Here is a 22,788-nt window from a genome sequence, read left to right as displayed (position 1 = left end):
TTGAAATTGTAAAGGGAATCACATTGAGTCCCTGAAAAAATTTCGCATCAAATTGGATCCCGAGAATTTTTTTTGATCAAATTAAGTCATTTTGCTCAATTTTGACCTTCTTTAGATGTAATTTTCTATTAAATAAGCTTTTAAGAAGACTAGTCAGGCCTTAAAATTCGGCTTGTGAAAGGTCACAGGCCAGACTTGAGCCACGAAAAGAGAATGCAGGCTAGGCTTGGGCCATGCAAAGCTTGGCTTGACTTGACTTATTTCCACCCTTAGCGGCAAGTAATGATAAATGAGCCCACAACACATAATGCAACGTATCTAAAACTGTATGAGTCCAACAAACTGTACCAAAAAGTCTTGCAGGCCCTGCATGCCAGTCCAAAGGAGATTGTAACAGAGGAGAAGTGATTGACCATTTCGGATATGAGCCACCTTGTTACTTCGGTGTGTCAGGTTTAGTTGGTGACTTTCTCACGTAAGGGCTACTCTACATTTTTGCCTCTTACTAGTCCAGTGCCACTTCCCCTGGACCACAAACTTTTATATATATATATATATATATATATGTATAAGCTTGGTGAGTCCAACAACCATTAGGTGCATCTATAATTGGTCATGATTTACTTAATATTTTTTAAGTGAGACACATTACATTATCTTAATTAGTGTGTGTTTAACATAGTTAGTAATCGCCTTGTTCTTGCACTTAAATAATGAATTTCCTATGTCAACTACTAATCCACAATGACATATTATTGTACTGAACAAACTCTTGGTTGGGAGTCACAATACCTGGATCTCATGGCTAGATATCAAGAAATCTTGCAGAACAAAACTCACTCAAGAACGATGAACTCGTGGATCTTACTGTTGACTAAGCTTAGGCTAACATATTGTTGTAATAGAATGTTGTAACAATGATAGTTTAATAGAGCTTTCTATTAGTGACATTGCTATATTGTAATATCATTCTTAGATTAATGCGTAATATGGTAATATCATTCGTAGATTAATGTGTTTCTGTTTTATCTCTTGTCTTCTTTTGAATTCTGTTTCAGCATTTGTCGTTTGGTGCCTTCTCTTGCACTTTAAAATGCGTGACGTACACAGTTTTAAGTGCGTTATATACATAATTTAAAGACAAGTGTGTAAGTCGCTCGCTTTAGAGTACGTGGCTAACACTCACTTTAAATGTGTGTAAGTCACGCACCTTTAAAGTGCGACCGAAATTATTTATAAGGGTGTTTTCGGATTACATCAATATAAGAGCTTCACTTATAGATGTGGATGGTGAAAATAACAATTACCTTTTAATATTATACCAATGACAAAAAGTTGTCATATAACTAATCTACTCTAGCTTACGCCCTTATTAATATCACTATATAAATTTTTGTTTAAGAGATTAATTTTGAAATGAAAGTTATCATGAAACACTCCTAAATCTATTATACAATTATATTATAATACATCAATTTTAAAATATTATATGATTGATCAATAACATACATGACCATAAATTAGTCATTACTCTATATGTGTTTTCCTAGTCTAATTTTTCATCTTAACTTTTTATCCAATATATTTTCACAGCTGACGGTGATGAGACTAAGTGAGTAAGTCCATCTCAACAGATCATTCTTCATATGCACTGCTCAAAGATCAAACCCTAAACTAAATATTTAAGGACATTGACTATCTACTTTTTTTTTTTGATGAATATCAAACTAAGTGTAAAAAAATTATAAGAGTTCTTTATAGTCTAACATATAAAATTGGGTTAGATACAAAATCATGTGACATACTTTGAAGTTGTCATTAATCGCAGCTAATATTTGTCGTGGTTAAAAACTGTACTGTTGAATGGTATATGTATGGTTTAATTGCACATTTGCTCCCTCATCTTTCACCGTTGTGCAAAGTTCCTCCCTCATGTTTAAAATGAGCAGATTCCCTCCCTCATGTATTAATTTGTGAAAATATACTCCTTCCGTTAGTTTGTCGTCTAAAAGCTAACGGAGGTTGCTATTTTCACCATCTATTTACTATCTGCACCACCTACACAATTTTTGGAGGAAAAAAAAAATCTATCATCTTCATCTCTTTCCTCATGATCTTCATCTTCTTCATGGTATACAAAAAAAAAAACCAGAAAAAAACCCAGCAATAAATCACGTTATTCATCATCCCCACAAATAAACTTTTCTCCTTTCATTCACCACAGATGCAAGCTTCACAATCTCATCACCATCTATTTGGTAAAACCACCCAAAACAACAATAGAGGGGAAAAGCTGGAAGCTCGCACGGTGGGCAAGGCTTGTTTTGCAGTGATATGCTGCCTTTCTCTCATATACCCAATATCTTCATTCATTCTTCCCTCCCAAGTTTTGATTCTTTCACCAAACACCAAAACCCTAGATTCTCTATGTTCAATCCATCAATTCTGAGTTCTTCACCCATATAAGATACTCAAAATTCTACCTTTTTTATGCTTTTCCATCACACCCACAACCTCAATTCTAACCTTTTGATTTCTTCAACTGATTCTGGTGTTTCCCCTTTATTTAAATCCCCATTTCTTCACGTGGGTCTCCGTCAAAATGAAACCTTCTCATCAAAGATCATTTTTTTCCCAAATGGGTTGAAATTTCTAGCATCTAAGTCATGGGTTCAAAACAAACTGTGAAAATGCACCAACCACAGGAATGGCGAACAACAAGCACTGGAGCTAGAATTGACGCACGAAAACGAGGATGAGCAGCGGTCCTGAACCTGGTAGCAACGACAGGAACATATTGGGTGGCGGTGTCGGGGACAGAGTGTGGGAATAGCCACACCAAACCCGGAATTCGCGAGAGAGAAGGCGCATTGTGGTGGCGGCGCGATCAGAAAAGAGCATGGTGGTGGCACAATTTGTGGAGGAGGAAGAAGGGAGTGGTGGTGTGCGATTGGGTGAAGATGAAAACGAGATCAGGAAGGACAAGGATGGTTCAGTGGTGAAGCCATGGGTGTGGAAGGAGAGTGGCGGCTGCTAAGTTATTTTGGAAGGAAAGAAGAGAGAATACATTAAAAAATTTGTTTTTCTAATTTAGTGTAGGTGGTGCAGTTAGTAAAAAGGGGGTGAAAATAGAAACTGCCGTTAGCAATTTGATGGAAAGCTAACGGCAGTACAAAATTTTCACAATTTGAAACATGACGGAGGGAATCCGCTCATTTTAAAAATGGGGGAGAGACTTCGCACAATGGTAAAAGACGAGGGAGCAAATGTGCAACTAAGCCTATATGTAAAATATGTTGCTCAATTTTGTCCGCACATCAATCATTTTCAATGTTAATGTTATGACTTACTCTCAGATTGTGTCCCCGTAATTCTTTTAAATTTTCATTTAAAGATTTTATTTTTGTCTTTAACAGATCAGTTCAGAAAACACTAATAGTTTCCCCAAATAAATAAATTTCTCGAAGTTTGAACTCGTATTCTCATAGGTCTATTACCCAAGCACCTTAATTTTCATTTAAAAGTTAAGAGTTGATAGACATATAGTAATTTTATGATAAATAATTGTTTTAAAAAAGAGATGATCGTAGTCCTATCCGGGTCAAATAATATTTACTGGATTTTTTTTTATAAGCATATTTACAGGATGATATATATGTCTTTTTTTAAAGTAAAATTGATTACAGATTCTTGTTTCCTCAAATTTATTTATTTAGGCAAATGTTAGTTGTTAATTTCCGACCCTTTCCCCTCCCCCCCTCAAATTTATTTCTTCCGCCACTCCCACTCTCCCTGCCACATCCAGAACTAAAGTGAGAGAATGTTGGAGGCGAAGTGTCTGAAGAAAGCAGTGGTTCCTTCCACTCTTATTGAGAATCCTTCTCCTGGAAGCATTCAATCCACTCGCCTTGCACTCCATGTATTTCTATTCAATAAAAACACTCTCTTTTTCTCTCGCTTTCTTTCTCAAAGTCTCTCAATTTCTTCGTTAACCTGTTTGTTTTGTTAGGTTAGCCAGGAAGACGCAAATGCATGTTTTGTCTACATAGCCTCCGGTCCTCATGTTTATAAGCTTCAGGTATAAATAAATGCTTAAATTGCATTGTTCTCTTTTCTTCCCTAACAGTTGAATTTTATTGTAAATAGAGCATTTATAAGGTCACTGACAGCTAATTTTGAACATTCTGTTATCAATTTTAGGATTTTATAAGATGAAATCATGTTTTAAACACTTCTATTATGTAATGTGAAATGTATAAGGCTGAAAGAAAGTAAAGTGACAGAAAACTAAAGAGAGATATCTACATCTAAATATTCTGTATTTTATCTTAGATTGTGACAAAGATACAAAGAACTGTTTTAGCTGAGATAGAGAATGAAAGAGGAGGCCATTACTAACTGCTGCAAGCTGAACTGACTGCCAGCTGGCCTGTGCTGGCATAACTACTAACTGTCGAGTCACAGTTTACGATGCTAATCATCTAATACAATTCCTACATACTACTCTGACATACACAGTACTCTACGAAAGGAGAGTGAATGGTCAAATGGGTCCTGAAAGTGTTGGAAGCTAGCAAGTTCGTCGTAGAAGAAGGAAATACGCCCGCGGTCCTTGATTGTGTAAAATGACAGTCAAGTCAAGTTAGTGTAGGGACTTACTTGACTGGCGTTTTATCTGACCACAAGGACTAACTTGACCAACATTTAACACAATTAGGGACTGTGGGGCTATTTCCCAAGTCTAGGGATGAACTTTCCAACCCCCAATACTTTCAAGGACCAATTTAACCCTTCAAATGTTCTCTCTTCTGATCGAAATTATTGAAATTTAAAGGTGGAAAATAACATGCAATTGTTTAGAATGAATCCAAAGGGTGATTTTGTCTTTGATGGTATACTGGGTCTTTGGCTGAAGAATATTGTTCTAGTTCTAGAAAATTCTTGTTGATTGTCAGCAGAATTGGTTCTTTTGATTTAAAAGACAAAGTATTGCTCACTGATTTTACCACTTTTAGTTCTACAAATGGTGATTTCGGTTTTAATGAATTATAATTTATATTTTCTCACTAGATTACTCTGGGAGAATCTTCTGTCATCAAAGGAAAAGAAGGCCTCTTGATACCTGAACACGCTGAGGTATATTATTATTGTGTCATGTCTTGTACAGAAAAAACTTGCTTGATGATCTGCGTATGTTTGCTATATGATACACCACTTTCAGGTTATTGCCTCTTCGTTAGTCAATCGCTGTCCTCATCGTTCAGAAATTCAAAGTATTGTCCTTGCTGAAGCGGAGAGTATGTGATTTTACATCATCAGTGTTATTTCAATATTTTGTTTTGACACATTATAATAAAATGTTCCTGCTATTATAATTTGCTTTGATATAGAAATTGTTTTTATACGTGCTATGCATTTCAGGTCATGGCTACTTAATGTTGGGAAGTGTGGATTCATATGGTCATCTTATTGTATCTAAACTAGATGCGTCTGGTGAAGGTACCTTTTTCTTTTTTACCTTGATCATTCTTGCTTTCCTTTTGTTGTAAATTAAGTTTAACTTGAACTATTTGTCAATGAATAATGTTCTAGCCTGATCTTCAATTACAGTTTTAGTAAAAAAAATATATTTTCACCCCCAATTTATCGATAATTTTGTCTTTCTCTTTAGTTTTTTTTTTATAAAGTTGGTTTTCTGTATTGCTTATTAAATAAAGCATATATTTTTCCTTTATATTTTAATATTTAATTGTTGGCAACAATTTTCCATTTTCCTTAGTAGATATAGTTCATGCCACCTGAAATCTTACCGACTAACTATATTTGTAAATGGACAATTTTTGTTTGCTTGATAGGAGGTCTATTGGGTGTGTTGACTGTTGGATATGAATAGTGCATCCCTCCTATTTCATTCAATACTGATGAGTGATGACAGCTTGATTTGTTCTGAGTCATTGGGTATGCATGAGATTAGATCTGCTTATAAACTTATTCTAGCTATTATTCCTTCTCTTTCTCCGTTTTCAAGAGGCTAGTACCTGAGCATGAATTTTCTTTCCCATATTTCTCTTTCATTATTTTCTTTTCCTCCACTGCAGTTGCTGATTTGTGCCTCCTTAAGTGATCATGTGTCTCATGTTCACTGTAAAATACTAGTTTTTTATTTTAAATATATGAGTTAACTGATTCAACTCTCATTATACTGTCTTCAACTTCAGCCCTTTGGCAAACTATCTCTTTAACTTTGAGAAATCTCATGAAACTTGTTAAAAGGTTAATTCATCAAAACACTTCTACTGCTAGTAATGTTTTGATTGAGTTCTAGTTCATTGGTTTACTATTATAAGATTTACTTAACATCATCCTTACTATGATAATAGTGACAAACACAAAGTTTAAAGTAATTGCCTTAAAAAAATAACTGCCATTTTGGTACTCGTTTTGTTACTGTGTTATTTGTGAAGTAGTGCTAGGCAGTCTGATATTTTTTTTTTCTATAACAATATTTAGCCAGAGCGCACCAGATTCAAGGGCGGTTGTAGGATAGGGCAAGGTGACACGGACCCGCTCAGCTATCTGAGATTCTATATATCGATTGACTTGTTCTGGCTGTTTTGTCCTCTTTCTTTTTCTGAAGAAAATAATAGTTTCAGAAATATAGATGGAAATGAATATAAGTAAACAGATGAGAGGATTTTAGATCCTCGGTATAAATAACAAGACAAATTAAAGAGAACAAAAAAGGTCAATAAAGCAAAGCTATTCACTCCCTTACCATACTTGTAAAGGAAATCCCTCTATGAAGACCCTAAAATTTACCCAAGTAGAAGCTGAGCGCCTTGCCTTATCCTATCCCAGAGAAACTGCTCACCCATAGAATTCTCAAAGCCTAGAGCAAAGCAGTGAATTGGCTCAAAATTTTGGATTGTTTTCTTCTACCAGAGCCAGAAAATCAAAAACTGGTCTAAGGACCTCGGCACACCAACTCTTGAAAATGCCAAACAAAGAATTCCATAAAGAAAAAGATCTAGAATAGTTTAAGAAGTGGTGTGGAAATTATTCTGTGCTTGCACTTAACATAACACATAAAATGGGAATTGTCCTATGTAGCCTACAAACCTGCACTAAATAAGTTGTATTAGTTCCAATTAAAGGCATTGGAAAACCAATGTAAAAGATGAATCTCTTACCCAATGATTCTCCAAATTTTTTCTTATGAAGCCATTCTTTACCTTCATGGTAAGCATGGACTTCAGTGTAGTATAACTATGGGCGATAAATTTCGATAGTGAATTAGTGAAATGAGAAGCCTGGGTTGCCATATTAGCACCTATTTTGCTCTATGCCATGCTTGCTTCAGATAACTTGATGCCAACATTAATGTCCAAATAAGTTTCCATAGGATATCACCATATCCAATTACTTGCTAAAGCAATGCTCTCAGAAATCAAGCCAAGACCCAAATACCCTTCCTTCTTAGGACAACGGCGCACCTTCCAACTTACCAATGTGTTCATGTTGCATGTCTGCAGCTCCAGGGTGGACCTATTTTGCCAAATTAATTCTGTCTGTTTAGCATTTTCCTTCTCTAGGACTTTACAGTTTACAGTGTTTAGTAGGAGAGGAATGGAGGGGAGGGGAGAGATTTTTTTAAGGCTTATGGTTCAAATTTTAGGAGGGGAGATTTTTTTAAAGGCTTATGATTCAAATTTTAGGAGGGGAGGGGACCAAAATCCCTCCTAACTCAATTTTGTCTCCCCTCCAAAAGTGATGGGATTTGGAGGGAAAATAATTGGTATGACTAAAATGTCATTCCTCAACTTTGAAACCGAAAATTGTATTTTAAAAGTAAGACTAATAAAAGTAAGTAGGTTTTAAAATCCTTCCCCTTCCCTCCCCTCATGAACCAAACAAGAAGCGGATTGTTTCTCACCCCTTCCCCTCCCCGTCTCTCATCTTAACCGAATATGATAAAAATATCCTTCCCCTCCTTTGAACCAGATACAAATCCAGCTTTCAATGTTATCACTGACTTAGTTTATTTGGATGTATGTCCGCAAATCTGCAGATGTTGACAGGCTTACATATTCAGTATTGCCTCCTGATAATGGTATTGGGGAAGGAAGTTGGGCAGGACTCTGCTTTAGTCCAAATCAATTGTCTATGGTGAGCTCTTTCTGTACCATTAACAGGAGTTTCATCTATAGTGTAGTTTTTCATCTACAAAAAGAAAAATTGTTTTAAGTGTAAAGAAAACTTTTACGGTTAATGGAGTGTATGGACACCTAGATTAACTTTAAGCTTTATCGCAATTTTAAATTCTCATGTTGGTAATCACTATTGATATTATTAAATAAGCATATATTAAATCCTATTTTGAAGTTTCTGGTTCTACTGTCCTAAGAAAATACATAAAACAGGAATAGAAGCCATGGCAGTGATCAAACTTCAGTTTGACATTCTTGCTCAAGAAAATAGTAGTTTGCTTGGCGTTTTCAACTTAAGGGATTTCAATCAGGTTAAAAGAATAAGAAAATATAAAGAAAACTACAAAACTACTTGTTTCCCTCTTAGTTTGGTGTGTGACTATTTCATATCTGTATCTCTATTTTCCTTAATGTGTCGAAGGGTTCTTTTATCCAGGCAGCTGTTGCTCGTAGCTTTTGCAAAGCTGTTGACATATATGACCAGGACATCCACATTCGCACATTTCGACCGTAAGTGATTTATTTATTTTTCTGTTTTCAAGTTAAATTTTGTGGATGTCAGAAAAGTATCTTCCTCTATTTACTTATGTACCATTCAATTATTCAAATTATTTCCGTGTGATTGTTGTACAATACATGCAAGTTTGAGTAGAAATATGAGCAAAGTAGTCCTCATAAAGGCTTGGGTAATCCTCATAATATCTAACATGTCAATAGTTAGACAATGAAACTTCACTAAGCTCTGATACCTGTCAGGATCTGAACAGGACTCTCCTTCAAAGGCAGCCAGAGTACTTATTATTGCACATGTTACATTTCTATTATGAGGAAAGGAAATCCTCTATTATTTACTAATCAATCATCATAAATTGTAAGCTAGATTTTAATTATCAAATTGCTTTCTATTGTATTCTCAGCTGATGTTACCAAATAACCCACTGAGTATTTCTCTCGGAAGGGTACTCCCTCCCACCTAAGGTACTCCCATATGTGCTTCTCCGACTCAATGACTAAAATATTCTTTTAGGTGTGGAGTACCTCTCTTAACTAAAATCAGATGCTTTATTAAGAAAGACAGAGTATTTTATTCAATCTTCCCACTCAAATTACATTAGGTATCACCCAACTATGATAGAAATCCTCCATGATTGAATTTATAGATAAATCCTAATTAGATATCCAATCTTCATAAAATTTCAACTTCTTTAAACTGAACTAAATATCCTATTACATATTATAAAAATAAGAATCCTATAAATAAGGAAAGATATCAATATCCTAAAAACATAATTAATATGCTAAATCAAATATCCAAATTAACATAGTTATCGTCAAATTTTTAAATAAAATTAGTAAAGAAACCCTAAATCTACTCCCCTAAATCTATTCTACATCATCATCTTTATCTCCGATATCTCATCCCCAGGTAACTTTTAAGTAAACTTTGGATGTCTCATCAGGATACTATTCTTGTTTTATTGACCGAGTATTTGTTCAAATTTAGGATTTCTGTTGAAACTCTCAGAATTTATTATTAGTTATCCTTGGGAGATTTGAAAGTTTTTCTTTTTCTCTTGGTGAAACGTAGTTCACTAAGTCTTGCAGTACTTCTTTGATAGACAAATTACAGAAAATGAATTCATGATTTTGTTTCTTCGTTTTGAATTTTTAAGGACATCCTGATACTCTATCTATATTTTTCAGTTGACTTGTGACTATGCCCCAAAAGCATAGGGAGCAATGTTTGGCTCACTCTTATCTGTTAACATTTCATTCTAATGTAGTTATTCCTCTCAGTTAATTTGTCATTTGCAGACTCTGGTACCCTGCTTCATTAAACTTCATGCAAAATGTAGTTAATGGAAATCAAAGTTCTATATTAGCTATTACTGAAGGAAGCCAGGTAATGTTAGATTTATAGTTTCTCCAAAGCTTTATTCTTATAAATTATAAAACATGGAGACACCATTTTGATGTTGTACTGTTGTGGTTGTGCCTGCTTGTTGGACATGTGTCATACACGGCATGTATCCAACACATGTCTATGTGTCTAGTTCTATTAATTTTTTTGCCCCAACATGGTTTTGACATGAAAAGCACCATGGGCATGAACATATAAAATTTGAAGAATAAATAAATATGCGCACACACAGATTGAGTTTACATAACATTTTTTTATGTCATGGAAAATAAGGCAGAGGGGCTTTTGTTACGTACCATTTTCATTTCCCTCAACTTTTTCATTTTACTTAGGCATATTTGACATGTATCGAGAATATAGTAAATTCATAAATGATATTTTTATAAATATTTGTCCTTCAATTTTCTATTGTGCGTGTTTATATTTGCCTTTTCGCTGACCTAGAAATTTTAGAATTTGATGTGTGGGCCCATGTTCGTATTTGCACCATGTTAAATATTTCAAAATCTGTGCTTTATGGGTTATAAGTTAGAGCACAATTAGTTATTTGTACACATTTTTTGTGCTTCATTTGTTGATATAATTGCAGCTGACTATGTGGGACTTGAGAATGAAAGAAAATGGTGGTTGTCTTCATCGGATTGCTGGCATTCCTGGTGATGCCTTATATGCTGTTTGCAGTTCTTCCAATGGTAACATTGCTGTGGGTGGAGCTGATCGTACGGTTACTATTTATGATCCTCGCAGGTTAGCTACCATCTTGATATCAATAACAATTTGAAGCTTAGTTCAGCAATCATGACTCGTCATTGTAGTCTGTGAATCTGTATATTAGTAACATATTTAACCAAAATAAATATTGTGTAGACCAATGACTACTGTTCCTTTATTCTCTTAACTGTTTTTTCATTTTGCTTTTACATTGTCCTGAGTCCTGACTAATTGTATCCTATAAATTACATCTTGACATAGATGGGCATCATTGTCTAGATTGGTGCACTGTGCAAAATATGAGGTCAGTTTTTATAATGCACTCATCCCCGAACTTTCTCAACAATTTTGATCACTGCTTTTCACAAATCTTTCTTAAAGAAATTTTAATAGCATAAACGTAATTTCACAGTTTATTTTTCTTAAAATGTATAAAGTAACTGATTTTTATTTTGGTCGCCGTTGGTTTTTTTTCCACATTCATTACCCTCTTAATGTTCACTAGATGATAGAGACCTAGAATGAGAGTGGGCTTAGTGTTAGTGGGCTTATAGCCTATAAATAAGGGATTGCTAGGAGAGTTTAGACATCTTTTGGGATCATTTAGGAAATTGGGACTTGGGAGAGAGCAGAGCCTCTCGAATGCTCTGCAACCTTTGTAACCTTTCTCTCTAATTCCTATTTGGGAATTAGGTTCACAATCAATAATATCCATTTCAGTTCTTCTAATTTTCTGGGTCCTAACAATGGTATCAGAGCACCGATCTAGGTGCTTTGGTGGCCAGATGTTCCCCAGATTCGATGGAAGAGAGGCTTGGGGGTGGCTCATCAGTGTGGAGCAGTATTGTGAGGCCAGGGGAATATCAGAAGAGAAGAAATTCTCAGAGGAGAAGAGGTCTTTGAGGCGAGATGCTTAGTTGCTTACAACTAGTGGTATTCCTGGAAAAGACAAAATCAGAGGGCAAGGTGGTGGGATTTTGTGATGGCATTGTTGAGAGAATTCGAACCAGAAGCAGATCTGTACCTGCCAGAACCAGATTTGATTGAAGCCAAAACAGAGGCGAATTCAGTGTTGTTAGCGCCATCAGAGATTGAGCTACCACCACTAGAGAATTCTGAGAATTCCGAGAAGGAGCAACCTACAGCGGGATCGGTGCAGAGAGAAGAGGAGGCTGTAATGACGGTGAAATCAGAGTTCGCAGCGGCAGAGCACGTTGGAGCAGTGGCGGAGGAGTCACCGAAGCCAACGAAGGTTTCGATTCTTGAGGCCGGTGGCTTGTCAGTCTCGCAAGCAGAGCGTGTGGAGAACGACGTTTTTCCCAAAATCATCGAACAGAAACCTCTCTACTCAACTCCTTGCTCATCGGAGTTCGCCAGTCCGCCGGAGACTGAATCGCCAGGTCATGTTGGCAGTGGTTCACGCTTCTTCCTCAGCGATTATCGCAAATCGGACGCCAATCGACCACCGGTGAAACCACCAGATATTGCGGTTACGGCGGCGGAAGCAGATTCCGACGTCATCTGGTTGTGTTTGGGTTCACGTAGTGCTCATCTATACATGGGTTTGTACGCAACAGAGGATGGAAGCTCGATGGTTTGCCAACCGGAAACTGCCTTGCGGCCGCCGGCGAAGCCACCGGACTTTGCAGTTACGGCGGTGGACGCTAGTTTCTGTCATCACTGTTTAGGTGTGATTTTTCAGTTGTCTTCACACGCACATGCGTTCATATGAAGCAGAGCAAGGCTGGCTCAGCTAGATTTTTCAGAATTGGGTCAAAGTTTGACCACAAGGCCAAAGCCCATAATGCTACAGAAGGAACGAGCCCAAGAGGAGAGAAAAGCATTCTGTTTTTGTTTTTATTTTTGGTTTGTGTTGTATTGGGCCTGGCCCAACTGGTTACAATTGTTGATCTTTTTGTTCTCTTTTTTCCCACCTTGAGGACAATGTGGATGTTTAGGGGGGAAGTGATGATAGAGACCTAGAATTAGAGTGGGCTTATTGTTAGTGGGCTTAGTGTTAGTGGGCTTATAGCCTATAAAAAAGGGATTGCTAGGAGAGTTTAGACGTCTTTTGGGATCATTTAGGAAATTGGGACTTGGGAGAGAGCAGAGCCTCTCGAATGCTCTGCAACTTTTGTAACCTTTCTCTCTAATTCCTATTTGGGAATTAAGTTCACAATCAATAATATCCATTTCAGTTCTTCTGATTTTCTGGGTCCTAACACTAGATAAGAGGTCAAATAAGATAAATGCATGTGATGACTGATGATGCACATTTAAATTTGTTCATTATTTCTGTTAGATATATTTATTATTATGTACATTATTGATAGGAACTCAAGGTTAGGGGTTAGTTATACTTAGTGAGTTAGTTAGAATGTTATTGAGGCATGTAGCCTATAAATAACAGACATTAGAGAGTTAGGGGTGTCTTGGTATTCAGTTAGGATTTGGGTTTAGAGAGAGAAGTGATTCTCTTTCTAGGGTTAGAGAGGGTGTTTGGCATCTCTCTCATGTATCTTTCCCCTAATCCCCAAATTGGGAATTAGGGTTCTATCAATAAACTACTGCTAATTTTCTGGGTTCTATCAATTATGCTTAGGTTCAAAGTATAGAAAGTAATCAACCAGGTCATGTAATTAGGATCCATGTATATACTACCTTATTATACATTCAGTCCCCTTGGTGTTGTTGAAACTTGAAACACATGGTTTAGACCAAATTCTGCTTCTCTTTGTGCATTCATAATTGTTCGCGATTTCAAGGTAATGTTAATCGAAGTAGTTAATATATCCAATAATAATTTCCAGTTCATCAACGTCTTATTCTTCAAATAATTTGAGATAATATCTACTGGAATGTAGAAACGGGAATGATTGCTATTTTAACCTAAGTTTCTATAAATACTCTTTTATCTGGCTTTTGAATGCGGAGTATAAAAGATATTTTTCCTGTCAATGCAGATTCAGGCTCAGCGAAATAAAAAGTCTACCGTATAATAAACTGACATCTAGATTAATTTTGTGCCTCCGATGTCTTGAGAAGAGAGTGAAAATTCATATTTCAGTTCCTTAATGGAATATTTAGATAATGAGAGTATCGGTATAGGAATGAGGAAGGAGCTAGTCATCGCAAAATGTTTGCATTGGGTGGACCTTTTGACTATGAAAGATTCTAGATTGTAATTTAAGTGCTTTAACTTTATCCTCACTGCTTACATTGAATTTATGTGCTCGTCCCGAAAATCAAATATACTTTTACCTTTCGGGTGTTTACTTGGTATATGCCATCGGTGCTATATATGACTCTAATTGACTATGCTTTCATTTGTACTGCAGATAACAGGGCTGTGTTTCTCAGCAGTTGACCCAGACTATATCTATATTCAAGGGCTGGATTATGAGGTATATTTATAACCAATGTATGAATACTGAGTTTAATCAAATAATGAGGCATAAGGAGATGAAGAATGAGTGCAGTTTGCGCAAACTACAGAATATCCATCTCATGAGCCACACTATAAAATCATGTGATTGACTAATTGACTCTAGATTAAGAGTTAAGACTAGAGACCTGTATATCAAAGTAAAACTTTGGTTTTATGCTGGGGAGGTCAGCTATGAGATTATATATAAAAAGGCAATGACTTTTGTGTGAAATCATGGGCGTGGAAATTTAGGAGAAGATTTTCCTACAAACTAGATTTGCATCAAGGATGACTTGGAGTTCATTCCCCTTCTCTCCCGCACCCACCTCTTGCATACGTACTGGTTCCTCTCTAGAAAGAACAAAGCTTTAAGCAAAATTTATCACGATTAAATCAAAATATAGGCGTTAAAATATCGGATGAGGACAAGACTGCCGAAGTCATTGTCTAACCCCAAAAGTGTCCTACCCAAGAAGAGGTGTCGGGTCAAGTGTTTGAGCCGCAATATTTTATTTGTTTGTCCTCCGCGATGTTTGACACGTGTCATATCGGTGTCGTGCGAGTGTCAGTGTCGTGTCGGTGTCTGACACCGGACATTCTGTATTGTAGAGTTGTCTGTGTTTCATAGCCTAGGACTTGTATAGTGCCTTCATGATTTTTTTTTTTTTGTATTTGGATAGAATATTTAAAAATTCCAAATAGGCTCGAGGAACTGTTTCAGTCCATACAATGCTTTCCTCAATCTTCAGAGGTATCTTCCTATAAATGTCTTCTTCTAGTTCCCCATGCAAAAAGGCATTCTTTACATCTGTTGAGAAGTCCCACATTGACTAGATGATATCATAGCATATCATAGATCTGTTTATTAGAGTCCACTCATATGCGGGGCATCCACACATGTTCATTACTGCAAATTCCACACTCCAGACGTCCAGCCCTGGGCGTGAGGGTGTGTTGAGAAGTCCCACATTAATTAGAGATATGGCCAAATAAGTGTTTATAAAGGGTAGAGAAACCCTCACATCCAAGCTAGCTTTTGGGTTAAAGGCGTAATCCAAATTCTAGGAACATCAAATTGTTGTAAATCCCATATTTAGTTGGCAGCAAGAGATACTATCATCAGTAACCAGAGTAGAAGTCTCCACATAGTCAACTCCATGTTTGAGTGATTCCTTTGCCAACCAGCCCATGTGTTCTCACCCGATCCATTCCCTCTCGCAACCCATTCCCTCTCTTCTTTCCTCTCATCGCCGCTGCTCTTTGAAGCACTAGGACCGGCCGCCGACCACCGTGAGACTCCTGCAAAATTCTTGTAAGGTAGGTTCTCCTCTCCTCTGTCATGTTTTATATCCTCTTCTCTGTTCTGTTTTCTATTCTCCTCTCCTCTGTTCTGTTTTCTACTTTTCTTGTATCAATCTCCTCTGTTAGGTTTTATCTCTTCCGTATGTTGTTCACTTCATTCATCCTCCGACTTTAGTATTTAAGTATAAGTATCATGTATGTTTGTGTTTTTAGTTGTATGCCTTTTTGTTCAGGACCGACTTTAATTGCTAGTTTGCTACTATGAAAGTATGCTTATGTTAAGAACTTAAAGTAATATTTATCATTGATTTAGTATGTAAAATGTGTGTGTATATATATATATATAGATATGGTATAAGTTATACAAAATAAAATATTGACAAAAAATCACTATCCCGGCCATCCCGCTTTCCGGGATCCCGCAATCATAGTTTTGAGGCTGGCTGGGACGGCCTAGGAACTGGGATTGACAACATAGGTTTTTAGGGTAGAGTTAAGTCTTAGCCAAGTTCTAAGATGATATTAGAGTCTATCTTAGATCTGTTTATGGGACCACCCATATATATGGGTGACCTGCAGATGTTATAACTCCAAATTCCATGCTCCAGATATCCAGTTCTGGGTGCAAGAGAGAGTGTTGAGAAGTCCCACATTGACTAGAAATATGGCTAAACAAGTCCTTATAAAAGGTAGTGCAATCCTGATGTTAAGCCTAACTCAAATTTTAAGATTAACATTCTTGGCGACAAATATGAACTTCTTAGATAGAGGGCGGTAACACTTTTACCCCTTTGGGTGGATGAGTATCCTATAAAGACACTTTAGGGCTTAGGATCAAATTTTTCCCTATTGGTACTGTTGAGATATATCGTAAATAGAGTAAATAAGGAATATATATGTTTTCTATATTGTATCTTTATTACCTTAATTAGGATAGATAAGTTCTTTCTTTCCTTATTTTAGGCGATTGTTATCTCTAAACTCATGGGATTACTGTTGTATATTATACTATGTTTCGTAGTATACTCAATCAGAATTCATTCAAGTTGTACTATGGATGTGGACAAAGGAGGCACATCTGAATATTCTGGGTTGGGGATTATTTGTGGTGGACAGGTTAAGGGAAAAAGATGATAGAATTTCATAGAACTGTTTAACCTTAGGGCAGTCTATTAATATGGTGTTTAGCCGTAAGAACAACTGCTCCCAATATTTATTTTTTTGGAACCTTATGGTGGAACAACAATGCCCGGATCTGATTTAGAAGGTGCCCGTTTATTCTTTCTGCAATTCCATTCTGTTTTGGTGTTTTGACACAAGAAAACTCATGAATTATACCTTCTTTTTTACAAATGGAATTAAGCACATGATAAAAATAGTCCTTGGCATTGTCTGACCTAAGCCTCTTAATGTTAAAAAAACCAAATTGGTTTTGTATCATGGAGTACAAATTCAGGAAGGTGGTAGAACTGACCTCAGGTTTATACTTAAGTAGGAAAACCCAAGTACCTAGGTACAATCATCTATAAATTTTAGACATGTGTAATAAAGTATTAGAGTGAATCTTTTTGTTAGCCTCTTGTATGCTGTTATTCTGTTAGAGTTGTTAGTGCTATGCTGGCAGTAGTTACATCTGTCAGCAGCCTCTAGATGACGCTTGAACAAGCTATAAAAATATCTATCCGCTTGTAATCAGATAGAAGTCAGAATACACAGTTTGAATTAAGTTTTTCAGTTTTGGTTTCTTAGTTAGGATTCTAATATGGTATCCAGAGCTTCTTGATCCACGCCAATGGTTTCTTATCGGCCACCACTGCCTTATCAGGCGACTTTTCAGCCATCTTCAGTGAATAGATCTCATCCTCAACCTGTGGATCCTTCACTATTTTTTCTACCAAGCTGCCTATCTAGGTGACTCCACCTTCACTCATGACCTGACCAGACAGCCTTAGCATCTTTTCCGGACCTGTCTTCTCCAGCACCGAAGACTAGTCTTCCATCTTCGGATGCTTCGACCAAGAATTTTCTTCTGTAGAAAATGAAGGCTTGATGCTAGTTCTTGAGACTCGAATTGAAAGGAATAGTTAGGGGCACCTTAGTGACATTTCAACTGTAAATATGGCCCAGCAACCAGTTTCATCCTAACCACCTCCTCGAGTGATAACATTCAGGTGCGCCAACCTCTCAGTATCAACCACCCTTAATTCCTTTTCTGAATCTCGAGGAGCCTCCTCTTGTGACCATGGAGGACATTTTGGGCGAGGAAGTAGACGTGGTTGCAGCACACTCCAGTGTCAAGTTTGCTTCAAACTGGAACATGGTGCTTTTCGTTGCTAGTGCTACAACGGTTTATTCCTAACTTTGTTGCTTCAAAGCTAGTGTCACAGCAGGTCTATGGGTGGGTTTGTCCATTGTTCACATTTTAAGTCCAAAGGGCTCTTGTGAGTTGGTCTTCATCTAACAACTTAGTATTTATTTTGGGATAGTTGACGTATAACAGGTTTCTTATAACTTAGTAAGACAGTAACAATTTTTCTTTTAATGTGTTTTGTTTACGTGTGTAGTTATTAGAGCACAGGTTCGAAAATAAGATACAAACTATTAAATGAAAAGTGCAAGCATTTAATATCTTAAAATTGTAAAATGCTATTTTTGTTCCTTATTTCCTTAACAAAACCCTTATTGGACTTTATGTTTTGTTCATATTCATGTATCACAATCTTTACAATTTGGAGTAACCAATGCAGGTCTTTTGTGGACAATGGAGAGAAAACAGCAAATTATTTTCATTTAGAGGAGACTCAAACTGGCTTGGGTTTAGTAAGGTACTGTATCTAAAAGCTTGTATATGGATTGTTAATATTTATGCATTTGGCTTTCTTTCTGAATTTCATTTTCCGAAGTGTAAAAATATTCCTTGAAATCACGAGTTTCTTATTCTTATAGATGAAAAGGCAAGTCTATCTCATATTTTTATCATATTTTAAATAATAATTTTTATATTTATTTGAGTTGCATATTTTAGGTCTGTACGTGCTCTTGATTTGTTCCTTCACATGGCGAAGCCGTTAGGAGTTTGACCCTGTACTGACAAATAACATGGCTAAAATTTAGTAGAACATTTGGGAATGATCCTCTCATGTTAAAACTTTAACATGACAGATTTTACTTGCATTGTCATGTTAAAATTTCGAGTCTATCTTTTTTTTTGGTAAATCGGAAGATAAATTTTGAGTCTATCTATTTTGATAAATATTCACATGTTTCAAGAGGGTCCTAGTGTCCTACCAACTTAATGTGTATGAAGAGACACACTGAATTTTAACATAATCAGGCCATGTAAATTTCAACATATGAGGATTTACTCCCTCAGCAACATAGTTAAAGTGTGTGGCTAGAGAAAAAGTGAGGATAAATTGAAAGTGGGGTGCATAATTACCGTGTGGATCGAAACATGCATGATGACTGTGTATATAGTGGCGGTCTCTTACTTGATCGTTTCCTTCTTTGCTAATTTCACATTTGTGGTTCTGCCAAGGATATAAATAATGTATTTGTATAGGGTATTGCTTCTATTAATATCATTGTATGTCATTGCAGAGCTCCAACAAAGATATATTGGGTGGATGGACTGATTCGGGTAGCATATTTGTAGCTAATGTTGAGAACGAATTTGATAAATTGGATTTAATCCAGTAATCTTCCTATTTTGTTGCTTCAATGTATTTAAACCATGGTTGAGTATTGTGTATGAAAAGAAAAAGATGTGAATTTATTGTGTGAATAGTTTTCATACGCAAATCATGTTATAATTCATTTCTAGTCTCAGAATGAGTTCAGATTACGGAATGCATTATTTTTCTAGGCTGTTTCAATTTTATCATTTTCATTTTAAGTTACCATTCTGACATTTTAGTTATTGAAGTATCAAGGCTAATTTTATGGTTCACTGGCCATTATTGAGGTATAGCATTGAGCATGATCAATGATCATTCAAGAAGCAGATTTGCTGCCCAAGATTCAAGGCTTTTATTTTGGCTTTACCTTGTTACATTTTCAGCATCATGTCTTTATCATGATATTGGTTTTGTCATCGCATATCATGGACTTTCTTTCACCTCTTTCCCTTATCTTCTCCTGTACTTGCTCTGATTTCTTTGGAAAAGAAAGGTTAAATTATTGGAGTTGTCATGTTTGTTGAGATTCTAATATTTAAGACTCTTGTTAGTGTTTTGTTGTTTTCCTCTTATGTCCGTACTCAAAAGCTAAGAAATTCAATACACTAGTGCAAGTTGAAATGTCTGCCTCATGCTTGTGTGGTCCATTGTTGAGAGATTCAACCCCAGGATTTCTAAAGGTCAACTACTCCGTTTTTTTTATAGGCAAACGTTAGTAGTTAGTTGTTAGTAATTACAAATGCTCCTCCTCAAGGTTCGAACCCTGGACCACCATCTCCAACACCTATTTCTACCCTTAACTCAACCAAGTGAGCTACCCCTCACACCCTGAGCTTCAGATTTAGGTTCCCTGCAATCAGAGCAATCCTACATTCACACAATCACAATTAATGAATTTGAGTAGTTTGATCAAGACCAACCGGCTCATATTTCATTAAGAGTGGATGGTGGGGATAAGCTTCAAATTTTGATCGAATTGCTCGCATTTATTAACTGCGCTAGAAATCCAATTACCTTTGGTACCATAGGGATGGTTAAAACTGAATCATGCTCTCTTATTGGGGGACCATAGGATGATGACCAGGTCTTGGTTGATTTACGAAGGAGACAATCAAGATAAGGGTCCCATTGAGACCCTCAATTTGGAGAGCAACTAACCAACTACCCATGAGACAGAAGCACTTCAGATTAATCAAACATCACCTTATCCAGCACCTCCCCCACTTTTCTATCCTATGGACAAAGAAAGGGAATTAAAGAATAGGTCATGATGCTAACATTTGAATTGATGAGTGGGATGATGACGATTTTAGTGGCTTGATCCTCCAATAAGGTGCTACCTATCATCTACTTTTGCTTATTAAGGTGTTTGTACACCAGTCAGTGATGAATTCACCATTGTATTAAAAGTGTAAGACTTAGTTTTTGACATTCTTATGCAATTGACTCTTTCAAATAAAATGCGATGTGCATCGATCCAACAGTTGAATTTTTCATTTCAATAAAAAAAACAATTGAATTTTGATAATTTATCTAGCTTTTATATCAAAAAAGTTCAAAACTTTAACAACAATAAATATATAATTAAATGATTCTTATTTTTATTTGCAAAAAAAAAAGATTCTTATTTTCATTAGTTTTAAAAAATATACGATGCTAATTTTTATTTATTTCATAACATACTAAATGACTTTTTTTGGCGATTTTTTCCAGATATGATGTGTTAATAGCTTGCAATACAATATGTACCAAAAAAGCTTCCAAATACAATGGTTAATTTTAAGATACATTAGATTAGAGACATGTATCCATTAATTTTTTTTTCTGAATGGTGTCAGCTAAAATCTTAAATTGATTAAATAGCCGTCCTCTTTTTTTTTTTTGTAATAAGGCCTGATCCCTACTTACTTACACACATACATATCACATTAGTTATTTGTCCCAAATTTCATATATAATGACGGGCTGCGCCTACGGTGGGATATTTTAAATTTAAACCATGGTGGTCCAATTTTTATGATGCAATTGAATTACAAAAATGTCCCTTCTTAAAATTTTTTCCATCTTTCTCCTTCTCCTTCCCTCATCACCATGGTCACCTCATGTGCAGGACCTTTCCCCACAACCCTTACGAAATCTGCACTTCGGTGGTTCTTCACCCTGCTTCTAGCCCCCATCAACACCTTCTCCGACCTCTCCGCCCAATTCCTTGAACGAGATGCACTCTGCAAGGCTTTCCCCAAAACTCACCATCTAGATCTTGACTTTTTCCTCTCCTGCTACTTCAATTTATTCTTTCCCTTCATCAAGATTGGGGGTAGGAAAAGGGGGTGGGGAGGGAGAAGGGTTGGTGATGGGGTGGGTTTGGAGAACATGGACTGCATCTTCCCGGTCAAGATCAGGCAGGAGGTGGGGGTGGGTTGGGAGAGACAAGGGTGTTTTGGTAAACTAAAATATATTTCACAAATGAAATTTTTTAATGTTTATTTATCTGAACCGTTAAAAGTTAAAAAAATTAGATCTAACGGTGCAAACTAAATTGGCTCACCGTGGACCACTTTTAAAAGTGGCCCACTGTAGGTAAAACCATAATGAGGTGACCCTAACTTGTTTCTTTATTGAGTCTCAAATTGTTGAAACGTCGCAAATATGGAAACTCCCAATAATGAGCTTCTGCACACTTGCACTATTGGGAGGAAACAAGAGGGATCAGATGATCATTCCATGAAAGTAGCCGTTATTATTGAACATACTTGAACGTTAAATTTAACACCCTTCTTCCTCCCCCTTTGCCTTTACTTGATTTGTAGGGGATAAAAATTTAAGTTGTATGAGGAAATGCAATCTCCCAAATATTTGGTTTCACCGACCATTTCCCTGCTATCCAATTTTTTAAATCGTTGTGAAAAAGATTCATACTCATATTTTAGTGTCAACTCCATTGCAGGTTGTCATATTTTTCTTATTTTGTAATAAAGCCTCTTCTAAAATTGATGAATTAAAAATATTGATAGACTTAAGATGTGCCAGAAAATATCTCTAAACACATCAAAATTCTCTTGAAGCCTATGCCGATGTGTTAGGTCTAAAATTACTATATCATGTTTTGATAATACAAATAAAAAGAAAGGATTTTGTTGTTACATTGTAATTTAAAAGGTATCTTTAATGTTGCACAAAGTTTATATCAATTTCGAAAGAAAGCTAAGTCTTCGCGTGAGCTACAAAATAAAAAACTCTTTGGAATATCTTAGGTTGAGAAACAGTACTAACTTTCTCAAGATTCTAGAGGTACGCTGAGCTACATCGTATATCAAGTATATCATACATCGAGTCTATCAAGAACAAATGCACACAAGAGTTTGTACACTTTGTTAAGAAGTTTCCCTGGTACAAAAGAGAACTTTATACTTGGATCAGAAAGGATAGTTTGTTGACTAAGTAGAAATGAAAAAGGTGAGGCCTCAAACGTTCAAAAAGAAAATCTCAGTCCAGTCATCACATCAGATAAATGTATCTTCGACTGCAGCAAAACACTGCACA

At 36.2% G+C, this 22,788-nt stretch overlaps 1 protein-coding gene across 1 annotated transcript; it reads left to right on the top strand.

Annotated features, from left to right (window-relative positions):
• Positions 1-3,738: 3,738 nt before the first annotated feature.
• LOC130738160 (uncharacterized) lies at positions 3,739-19,649 on the top strand. Its single transcript, XM_057590084.1, has 13 exons — positions 3,739-3,919; positions 4,010-4,078; positions 5,071-5,136; positions 5,222-5,297; positions 5,422-5,499; positions 8,069-8,166; positions 8,644-8,717; positions 10,023-10,110; positions 10,718-10,875; positions 11,101-11,143; positions 14,178-14,243; positions 18,316-18,393; positions 19,169-19,649. Exons 1-13 carry the CDS (start codon positions 3,821-3,823, stop codon positions 19,265-19,267), a joined length of 1,092 nt encoding a protein of 363 aa, XP_057446067.1. The 5' UTR covers positions 3,739-3,820; the 3' UTR covers positions 19,268-19,649.
• The last annotated feature ends 3,139 nt before the right edge of the window (positions 19,650-22,788 follow it).

The sequence above is a fragment of the Lotus japonicus genome, chromosome 2 (genome assembly GCF_012489685.1).
Source record: "Lotus japonicus ecotype B-129 chromosome 2, LjGifu_v1.2".
In the NCBI taxonomy this organism is placed as follows: domain Eukaryota; kingdom Viridiplantae; phylum Streptophyta; class Magnoliopsida; order Fabales; family Fabaceae; genus Lotus; species Lotus japonicus.
Note: the sequence above shows the minus strand (reverse complement) of the source record. Positions and strands in the feature narration are given on the sequence as shown.